Raw genomic sequence first — 11,147 nt, forward strand, 5'->3', positions numbered from 1 at the left:
CTCTTTTTCTTAGGCTTTTCAATTTCTAGGGGAAAATGAAAAGAATAGTGGCACTTTATTACTGCACAATTTCGTGCCTTTGATTACTGGTTTCTGCTGCTTGGAAATGTTAATGTTTCTAATCAATGCTTTTTTTTATTGTTTCTCCTCTTGCCAGCAGTTTCCAGGAAGGCAGCCTTTTAGAACTCTAAAGATAAACCAAGTGGATGTCTTGAGGAATAACATTAATAATTTGCTCTGAGATTCCCAGCTGTGGGCAGCTCATCTTCACTTTAAGAAATGAGCAACATTGCAGAAAGATTCTTGTAAAATACCTCATTTCCTCCAGTGGCTGGGAAAATTCCAATGGTTAACTAGGATATTGTACAGTTTCTCCTGGGTCATGGCATGTTAACTAATGTTGGCTGAAAAAGTAGAAGTAAGCTCCTTGAGGACAAGGACTCTTCTCAGTTTTCGTCTTTGGATCTCCAGAATCTGACACAGGGTTCACCATGCTTTAGGAGAGAGAATCTTAACTCTGTGTTATGGACCCATTGGGCATTTGGGCAAAGTTTATGGATTTCTCTCAGAATAATGCATTTAAAGGCATAAAATAATAAAGGAAACCAATTACAATGAAATAAAGATGGTTTTCCCCCATCCAAATTGATATGCCCCCTGAGATCTATCCTCAGAGCCCAGTAAGAAGCCCTACCTAAGTATGGTGGAAGAAACCCTGGATTTGGAGCCTAAGGACTTGAAATCAGCCTTCAGCTCCATCATCTATGTTATTTTGGGCAAAACTCCAAACATAAATAAGGGCAAAGCCATTTTGTTATTATAATTCAGTAGTTTTTTCAGTTGTGTCTAACTCTTTGTGATTCTGTTTGGGGTTTTCTTGGCAAAGATACTAGAGTGGGTTGTCATTTCTTTCCCCAGCTAATTTTACAGATGAAGAAACAGGGTTAAGTGACTTGCCCAGGGTCACACAGCTAGTAAGTATTTGAGGCTGACTTTGAATCAGGTCCTCCTGATTCCAGAACCAGCAAAGCTAGAACTCCATTTAAATCCCTTCTGTTACAGTTACTATTTGCTTACTACTTGTGTCACTTTAGAAACGTCACTTCATCTCTGCACCTCAGTTTCCTCATCTGTGAAATGAGAGGGTTGGGCTAGATGACTTCTCTCTAAATCTATGCTTCTCGGATGTTACTCTTTCTTTCTCCAGGGTTTCAGGGGCCACAGCTTTCCTTTACTCACTCTTCTTTGTAAGCTGACTTGGGAAGGTGGGTGGTGGGTGGGAGAGCAACAGAGAGTGGTACCGTGCATGATGAACCTTAAAATGAGGCTGATGGACTAAGTGACCTCCTGGGTCCCTTCTAGCTCTAAATCCGTGAGCCTGTGGTTGTGGTTTGGATTGTGACTCTGCTACCTCCCCCATTCAGCTGTTGCAGAGATCACATTGTTCACACACTTTATAACAACACCTCCAAAGTACAATATTTGGGTGAGGGATTCAAATCTCCTTAGTGGGTGAGCTTGGATGGAGTGGAAAGAATGCTGGGCTGAAGTCCTGTCTCTCATTAAACAGACTTTGATCAAGTCATCTGCAAACCATTCTGGGGGTGACCCATCTCGTATTAACTCACACTTCAAACCATTCCTAGGTTTGCAAAGACCTTTCCTCATAGCCACTATGTGATGTAAGTGCTACAAATATTAATATCCCCATATTGCAGGTGAAGAAACTGAGGTCCAAGGAGGCAGAAACAATGCTGGATTTATAGACTAAAGTCAAAAACCTTAGCTGGTGGATTAGGTAAGTCACTTCCTCTGTCTGGGTCTCAGTTTCCTTACCTGTAAAATGGGGCAGCCGGACTAGATGCCCTTCAAGCTCTCTTTTAGCTCTGAATCTAGAAGCTTTTAACCTGTCCACCTCCACCCAATTAATAATAATTACAAACATTTACATAGCACTTGATGATTTGCAAAGAGTTTTACTTTATTGTTGTTTAGTCAAGTCTTTGTGCTCCCATTTGGGGTTTTCTTGGTAGAGATCCTGGAGTGGTTTGCCATTTCCATCTCCAAGTCATTTGACAGATGAGGAAACTGAGGCATATAGGGTGAAGCAACTTGCCCCAGGTCACACAGCTAGGATGTGTCTGAGGCCAGATTTGAACTCAAGAAGATGAACCTTTCTGAATCCAGACTTGGCATTCTATCCATGGTGCCACCCAGTTGCCCCAGGTACTTACAGTAGGGCTTGAAGGTTTGCTAAGAACTTTACCTCCAGTACCTCATTTGATCCTTACAGTCATCCTGAGATGGGGGCTGCTCTCCTATCGTTGTACAAATTGGGATGTGGAAGAGGCTCAGAGAAGCAGTTTTTGAGACAGAACTTGAACCCAGATCTTTTTTCCCACGCCAGGGGGCAGTGAGGATTTGAACTTAGATCTTATGGCTGCAATTCTGGTGCCTTACTACCTCTAACATGCTCTGAACCAAGGGAAAAGCTTTTAAAACCACATTTAAAGTCAGACCTCCCAGGAGACACTTTTTCTTCCCACTGGGCACGTGAAAGACCATAGTCACCCTTCTTTTAGAAAGATGGTCCCTTCTGTGCCTCTGGAAGGAAGAAGGTCCAGGGCGGGTGAGGCCAGGTCAGTGTCAGGATGGCTAATTGGTCCCTTCTCACTCCCTAATCCTCCATACTTTTCCTGCAGGCTACAAGAACTCTTTGGCTGAATTCTCCTGCCCAGAAACCTGTTTTCTAAAATAGAAAACAGGGAGCCCGAAGGCCACATCCCTGGGGGAGGTACCTTTTCATCTGTTTCCCCTTATGTAAAATGAGGGGCAGCCCAGCGGTGCAGTAGATAAGAGTTCCAGATCTGGAGTCAGGAGGACCTGGGCTCCGGTCTCAGACACTTCCTGGCTGTGTGACCCTGGGCAAGTCACTTCCCTCTCTTTGCCTCAGTTTCCTCATCTTTCAAATGGACTAGAGAAGGAAATGTCAAATTACTCCAGTATCTTTGCCCAGAATACTCCACATGACTGACTAAACAACAGCAAAAAATAAGAAGGACTGCAGTAAATGGTTTCTAAGATCCATAAAGGCTGCCTTTAACATTCCATCATTCTTCTTGGGTTCAGGTCCTGATTTTCCCTTTAACTAGTAGTGTGAACATGGACAAGATATGTTAATATAAGATGGTCAAGGTTTGTTCATTGCAGAAACACTGTGAAGAGCTTTATATGTGGAATCTCATCTGACCTGCATCCCAGCCATATAAGGTACAGTTTGAAGGTATTTTTTGTTCCTATTTCAAAGATGAATAAACTGAGGCCAAGACACATTAAGTGATTTGCCCAGGGCTATATAGTACTAATGGCTGTAAGACAGGATTTGGATTCAGGTCTTCCTAATTCCCAGCTGAGTACCCAATCCAGGACACCATGCTGTCTCAATAACCCTGTGAGCGAAGTTATTTAAATATTATACCCATTTTATAAATGTGGAGCCTGAAGGTGAGAGAAGTGAATTACTTGTCCTGGCTTCCCAGCTAGTCAATATCAGAGCCAGGACTGTGACCCTTGGTCGCCTAACTCCAGGCCTCTTTCCATTGGGTTCTACTGCCCCTGCATTAACAATTTCCATTGGGTTCTACTGCCCCTGCATTAACAATTTCCATTGGGTTCTACTGCCCCTTAATTACCTTTCATCTCAGTTTCCTTACCTATAAATGGAGTCTGTTGGTCTAAGTGTTCTTTAGGTACCTTTCCACTTTGACATACCACGATTTGATAGAGCTAAAGGATGATGAACGCAGGGCGAACCTTACCTGGTCTGGTTGACCAGCTCACTTGTGGTCCCCACCGAGGCTGAGCCAGGCAGACGGAGCCGTATTCTTGGCCGATGGTCAGAAGCGGACCTTCTGATGAAAGGTTGAGGGTTGAGTGCACACAAGGCCATTCTCCTTTGGGGCTCCCCCAACTGCCTTGGCAGCACACTGGTTCTCTTGACCTCTGCTGCCGTTTCTGGATACTGCCCACTCTCTGTCTGTGAGCAGTTGGGGGAGGATTGAGATTTGGCTTCAAACAGAGAAGAGGTTGCAGGACAAAATATGGAGCAAGTGTTGTGGGCTACCTTGGCTGAGCTCGGATCATTCTCCCCATATGAACTTGGTTCCTTGGGCTCCTGGGATGGGGAGCTTGGAGGGGTAGGAATGGAGGAAGAGGGAGGAGGGTTCACTTCTCTGTGGCAGGCTGGTGGGCTCAAGATCCCTTGAGCTGGGGGACTGGAAGGTCCTCCTGTTGGAGGACTGGGATTCTTGTGTTGGAGGGGTGGAGAAGCTGATTTTCTCAATGTTGGGGGGCTTATTGCCTTGGGGCTTGATGGAGGGCTAGGTGTCCTGGTCCTGATGGGAGGACTTGTCCTAGGGCTAAAAGGGGGGCTGGACTGCCTTTGCACATGGGGGAGACTTGGCCCAATAGGTCTATGTGAGGCAGGTGGGATAGGGTTCCTCTTTTCAGGCCTATGTGACCAGTGTATCCTTGTAGGGGAGACTTTCCTGACCAGAGCTGGGCTCTTCTCTTGGCCCTGCTTCGGCCCTTCAGGAGGATGCGATGCTTGGGATGGCCTGGCCACACTGGCTTCCTTGTTTCCATTTGTTCCAGCTGTGCTGCTGGAGTAGGGCAGAGGCACCACCTTATGGGATTGCTGTTTTAGATTTGCTGCCTTATCTGGCTCTCTTTGGGCCTCACATGGTCTTTCTTGGTTGTGGTTGGTTTCAGGTGCATGGACAAGTTCTAAGGAGAGATTTCTGGCTTTCTTCTCTGTCTTGTTGTCCCCTGACCCTTTGCCACTGGGAGGGATGGAGTTGGGAATATTTTTGCTAGGCAGTAAGTCAATAGGGTTCAGGGAAGCCTTCAGTCTTTGGGAAGCTGACATTTTCCTGGTCAGGGGAAGTTCCACTGGACTAAGCTTCTTGGGCACTTCAGCAGGACACTCTTCTGGTTCTGGAGCTCCAGGGCTCTTCAGTGAATTGAATGAATTGTCCATTAGGATTTCTGGAGGGGGAGGAGGGAGGTCTTTCAAGTCCTCCTCTGTTTCATTGTGTAGACAACTCCTGTAGACTTGTGCCACTGTGGAGACAGGTGTGAAGATTGGTGCAAAAGGCCTCCAGTTGGGGTTCAATTTGGGGAGCTCTCCATCTGTTCCTGGACAAATCTGATGCTTGGGATACAAAGGAGCAAGCCCCCTGTAAATGGGAAATCTGGAAGGCATGATGGGAATCCCAAATTTCTTGATACTACTGACTGCCCCAGAGTGTCTAGTGTTCATTGGGATCACCAGCTCTTCAGTGGGACTAAATGTTTCAATGAGTTTCTTGACGGATGGTCTCGGGGTGCATCCCTCACCATTCCATGCTTGGGTCTTGGGAGCCTCATTTTCTTTCTCCCATGGTAGGTAGTTCTGGATAGATGTGGTAGTCTTTGAAAATGTTTCAGCCTTTCCTTCCCTGGGTGACTGACTTTTAGAGTTGGGATCAGGTTTCTGCAAGACAATCTTTTCCTGACTAGGCAGAATACTGAGGTTCTTGGCAAGGGAGGCCTTCAACTTGCTAATGGAGGAGCACTGGGTAGGCCTACTTTTGCTGACCAGACACAACATATCTGTTCTGGGGATGCAGTGTTCCTCTTTGTTCTGTGTTTTCCTTTTCTTTCGGAAACCATAAAACATCTCTAGCCTCTGACTGAGGTCCTTCTGAACCCTCTGTAGTTCCAGGAGTGTGGGATCTTCTGCATGGCCCTTGAGAGACTCTTCAGACTTGGATCTCCTTGGTCTCTCAGACTGCCTCCTGTCCCCATCAACTGTTCTGGATCTATTGGGGAGCATTGGCTTCTTTTCTTCATCCTCCATCCATTCTTTGTGTACAGGCTGAGCTGGGACAAACTTGATTCTTTCACTAATCGCATCCTTCATCTTGAGAATCATCTCCTGGGCCTGGGGGCTCTCGATTCTCTTGAAATGTGGCCAGAACATACTTTCTGTGAGAGATGGAGAAGTTTTTGGCCTCAGAGAATGAATTTCTCTCTGTCTCTGGCTCAGGCTAGTGGAGCCATCTTCATCATTGTCTTCTTCCTCCTCCTCTGAATTGCTATCTTCCTTATCAGTGAGGAGCAGAGGAGCAGTAAGCCTGTAGTCTCTGAAATATTCTCCTTTCTCCAGGGTCCTGGTTTTTAAGTCATTATATGAAAACCTCCTCCCCAGCTGGAGAGACCTGGTTGCTGTTGCTTCCTTGGCATGTAAAGGGTTACCCATTGCAGCTAGGTGAGCAGTTTGTCTTTCAAGAGCACAGTCCTGGGGTCTGCTGGACCCTGACACTGATGGGCAATGTTGCCTGACATCTGCCAACCCCTTGGTATCTCTGTGGGATGAAACCCGAGACTTCCTTTCTGTGGGTTCATCCAAAGAATCCAAGCTGGCCTGTTTTCCCAGCCTGTCCAAAGAATACAGAGACTCAGTGTCAGCCCCAATGCCACTGTCTTCAGAATAGAGAGGTCTATCGTCGACCTTGACTGTACTGGGGCCAGTCACACAGCTTTGGAGGAGGCTGATAGCCCCCAGGAGGCACTGGTCCAGTTTTTTTTGAGTCTCTAGTTTTTTGTCCAGATGTTGGGCAGCAGAGTAGAGGTAGCTGCTGGAGTCCTGCAGAGCACCAAAAGTGAGGGAAGTCACCGTGTGATGGAGAACCTGCATCCTATTGGCAGTGTATTGTAGCAACTGTTGCAGTAGATCTGGCTGCCATGGTGGGTCTTCCTTCCCAGACGGCCAAGCCAGATGGGTTCCAGCTTCTTGGAGAAGGACTTCTCCATCACTGGCAATCTCTCCCAAGAGTTTGTTGATCTCATCAAAGCGTAAAAGCAAGAATCCCACCATCTGCTGGAGGTACTGCTGCGTTTGGGCAGCCTGGTGGGCTATGCCTAGGATTGCTTCATATCTGGAGAGACTGGGGTGCAGAAAGGCATATGCCCTATGGTGAGCCTTCACCAGGGGTTCAGGGAAATCCACCTTGCCTTCAGGCCCAATGGCAAGAAAGTCTTGGGTTTGACAATCACAATTGTCTTTCCCTGATATATGGCCATTGGGACTCTTTCCTTTTTTAGAAGACTCCTTGGCATTCCATCCCTCCTGTTCATTCCAATAGGAACCCTCCTGGGAGGTGTTCTGACTCTCTAAGTGTGTATTCTCAGTCAAATGTTTCTGAGAATCTAGGATCTCTGACATGACAGCATCAGCATCTAGGGCTGAATCTCCAGGTTCTCTCCTCCTGCCTGAAGAGGAATTCCCAGGGAACAGATGGAGACTTCTGGCCATGTTTTGATCCCTCCTGGGATCTGGATTCTCCCTTGCCTGCTGCCACTGCCCCTGGAGTGGGGCCTCTCCATTGCCATAGCAGGTGGAGCCTTGAACCAGCAAAGGGATGGACAGCCCTTGAAGGACAGCCTGATGGACTGGCAAAGTGGTCTTGGGTTTTTTCCAAAACTGGAGACTGCTCCTGGTCATACTGTTGACAACACCACTGTGGGAAGGTGCACACCCCATGGTCTGAATAAATTATTTTTTCTATTCCCCTTAATCTTCAGAGAATCGGATTAGAAATAAAAGCAAAAATCAGTCTCACCATTTCATCCAGTAGCATTGAGCATCTCCTGGGCAGGAATCTAGGCCTTTTTCCTCCCACAACCAAAAAACCCAACCCATTAACAACCCACATATGCCAGGTTTGGTGCAATAACCTATGGGTTATGCTCAACCTCCCCTCGATTCTTTTAGCCCCCAACCTGAAGACTTGTTTTCCTTCTCAGTCTGGAATTCTCAGCCGCCAGTGAACAACAGGCAGATTGTAAAGGGCTTTACCCTATGGAATTAAAGGACTCCAGGGTTTTTGCTTGGGTCCTGACAGATGTGAATGGCAAATAAAGTCTTAAGCCTATTAGGTTAATCATGCTTCAAGCAGTCAGCATCTGCAGTGCATTTCAACATACAGTGTTTCAGCATTTACTATTTCTGGAGACAGATTATTTCTGCACATGTTTCTGCTTTTAATTCTCATCTGACACTCTTTCGGAAATCAAGAGAAAAGGGCTGTAATTGTAAGAGGGCTCTTGGAGAGCTGTGCTGGAAGAAGATAGAACAATCCTGGAAGAGAGGAAGTGACCTCTGTAACTTACTAGGAGCATGCCAATCGAGTGTGCCACGGCCCCCGGCTGGAGAAAAGTGCTGGACCAAATGATAGGCAGGAATTGGAGAAACAACTTGTTTTCTTTTGATAGCACAACAAATAGGGGAACTGCATTAGTGAGAAAAAATTCCTTTGAATGAGTAAGTAACAAACAAAAGTGGTTTTTATATTCTTTATGATAGAGATGAAAAGAGTCAGCTATCCTACAACATTTGATTCAAGAGGTCCAGAGAGCAGAAAGGCTATTCTGGGAAGCCCAGAGTCAGTCAGAATAAAAGAAAGACAGGGCAGAAAGGGAGCAAATGCTCAGGCTAGAGACAAATGCTCCCACGAGTGGCCAACAAGCCCAGGGACCTTGGGTAATAAGCTTAAGTTTTCTAGGGTTTAGGTTCTCCACTTATCTCCACAGGTTTATGAAAATGGCTAAAACCAAATTCTGTTTGCCATTTTTTTTTGAGAATGTGACTGAAAGGAATTTATTTTTATTATTTAACAAAATCAGGCAACTGGTCAGTAGGATCCTCTATTTTTGTTTGCTATTTTTTGTTGCTGTTCAGTCACTTCATTTGTGTCTGACTTTGTGACCTCATTTAGGATTTTCTTGGCAAAGAGACTGGAGTGGTTTGTCATTTCCTTCTCCAGCTCATTTTACAGATGAGAAAATGAGGCAAACAGGGTGAAATGACTTGCCCAGGGTCACACAACTAGTGTCTGAGGCCAGATTTGAACTCAGGAAGATGAGTCTTTCTGACTCCAGATCCAGTACTCTATCCACTGTGCCACTTAACTATGCTATGCAGTATTTTAGTCAGCTTGAAATAGATTAAATGTGTTTTTCCTTCCCAAATGATTTGCTTCCCAGTGAGAGAAAGCAGATGGTGGGTCCTCCAACATAAAAAAATGTAGCTACCTTAGGGAAGTGATGTCTAAGAAAATTCCCCCTAGTGCCAAGGGTCAAACCATAGCCCATTCCTGGTCAATAATTTCTGATTACATATACGTGGACTAGAAACTAATCCCTGCTCTTGAAAGCGGGGACCCCAGAAGCAGGGTTTCTTGTTTTCTGGTCACTGTATATATAGCCCTGGCCTGGCAAAGCAGATGGTTCTAGAGGCTTTCATTCAATTTAGTTCAATTCAGTTCATTCCAACCAATAACGATCATCATCTTTCAGGAATAAGGCACAGGAGGGGTGCAAAGACAAATAGAAAAGAGGCCCTATTGACTTCAAGGAGCTTCTATTATCTTGGGGAGCAGGTGCACGGAAAGTAAATATAAGGAAAACGGAGGGAACTGAGGGGAGGCATCCTGTGAATCTTGAAGGAAAAAATAAGAACAACAAAGATTTCTTAAGCACTTACTCAATGAAACAAAGATTCTGGGAAGTAGAGATAAGGAGCAAATGCATTCCAGGACTGAGGGACAGCCTATCTGACAGCATAAAGAGGGAAGGAAAAATAGAATAAACAAACTGATAAGCAGACCAGTTGAGTAATTTGTGATACTTGGGACAGAGGGCTGAAGCTTAATTGTGCAGGGATTCAATACCCGAAAGAAGAGTTTCTGTTTTACCCTAGAGGGGATGAAGAGCCACAAAAGGTTGTTGAGGAGAGGAGAAATATGGTTGGAATTATGCTTTGGGAATATCGTTTTGTCAGGTAAGCGGAGGCTGGATTGGGAGCAGGGAGGCCAGATGAAAAGTGACAGGAATCTGAACTATGGTGATGGCTGGGTGAGGGGAGATTAGGGAATGGGTGTTAGGGACATTGTGGAGGTAGAATCAATAAAATTAGGATATGCTAGCTGAGGGAGGGGGAAGCTATATGGAACAGTAGATTCAGGAGTAGAGTCAGGAAGAATCATCCTGAGTTTAATTTGGCCTCAGATACTTACTAGCTGTGTGACCCTGGGCAAGTCACTTAACCCCACTTACCTCAGTTTCCCCATCTATAAAATGGACTGGAGAAGGCAATGGCAAACCACTCCAGTATCTCTGCCAAGAAAACCCCAAATGGGGTCATGAAGAGCTGGACAGAACTGAAAACAACTGAACAACAAGGTGAGAGTAAGGAGTCAAGAATGCCTCAGAAGTTGTTACCAAGACAAAGCTTAGACACTGACTGTATATGGGGTGACAAGAGGTATTGAAGAGCAAAGCATGAAAACTCATCAAGCTGCAGAAATGGATGCCTAATCACAATAACTGTTTATACCTTGCCCTTAAATGATAGGTAGGTAACAAGGGAACAAGCACTTATCAGGCACTTACTATGTGCCAGGCTCTGTTCTAAACAATGATGCTGAGGAATTTGTTGGTAATGCATGCCACTACCTTCACCCCTGCATATCTGAATTTATTTATTGCTTCTAGTCACCCTTTTCTCTAACTCACTCCACACACTCCTGCCAGATTAAGCTCCCTCAAACGTTATGACATCACTCTTCTGCTCAAATAGCTCCCTGACGCCTCTGGAGGGATGAAGCCAAAGCTCCTTAGCTTGACATTCAAATCCTGCACCAACCAGCCCTGGCCTTCCTTTCCAATATTATCTTTCTTTTTAAAAGGTTAATTTTTATGCTGATCCAGGACAATTCTGAAGGACTTATGATGAAGCATGCTCTCCACCTCCAGAGAACTGGTAGTCAGATGCAGGTCAAAGCATGCAATTTTTCACTTTATTTATGTTTTTACTTTGGGGTTTTGGTTTTATGTAAATATTCTTTTTTTTTAAACCCTTACCTTCTGTCTTGGAGTCAATACTGCATATTGGCTCCAAGGCAGAAGAGTGGTAAGGGCTAGGCAATGGGGGTCAAGTGACTTGCCCAGGGTCACACAGCTAGGAAGTGGCTGAGGCCGGATTTGAACCTAGAACCTCCCATCTCTAGGCCTGGCTCTCAATCCACTGAGCTACCCAGCTGCCC

The 11,147-nt window shown here is 45.5% G+C and overlaps 1 protein-coding gene across 1 annotated transcript; it reads right to left on the reverse strand.

Moving 5' to 3' along the window:
- Positions 1-3,746: 3,746 nt before the first annotated feature.
- PCARE (photoreceptor cilium actin regulator) lies at positions 3,747-9,241 on the reverse strand. The gene has a single exon (XM_007476027.3). The coding sequence runs from the start codon at positions 7,583-7,585 to the stop codon at positions 3,815-3,817; it is 3,771 nt and encodes a 1,256-aa protein (XP_007476089.2). The 5' UTR covers positions 7,586-9,241; the 3' UTR covers positions 3,747-3,814.
- Between the last annotated feature and the right edge of the window lie 1,906 nt (positions 9,242-11,147).

Source organism: Monodelphis domestica, chromosome 1 (assembly GCF_027887165.1).
Source record: "Monodelphis domestica isolate mMonDom1 chromosome 1, mMonDom1.pri, whole genome shotgun sequence".
Taxonomy (NCBI): Eukaryota; Metazoa; Chordata; class Mammalia; order Didelphimorphia; family Didelphidae; genus Monodelphis; species Monodelphis domestica.

Bases quoted from the DNA above. Each gene is read 5' to 3' on its own strand.
- PCARE (XM_007476027.3), bottom strand. From the start codon at position 7,585: ATGGGGTGTGCACCTTCCCACAGTGGTGTTGTCAACAGTATGACCAGG.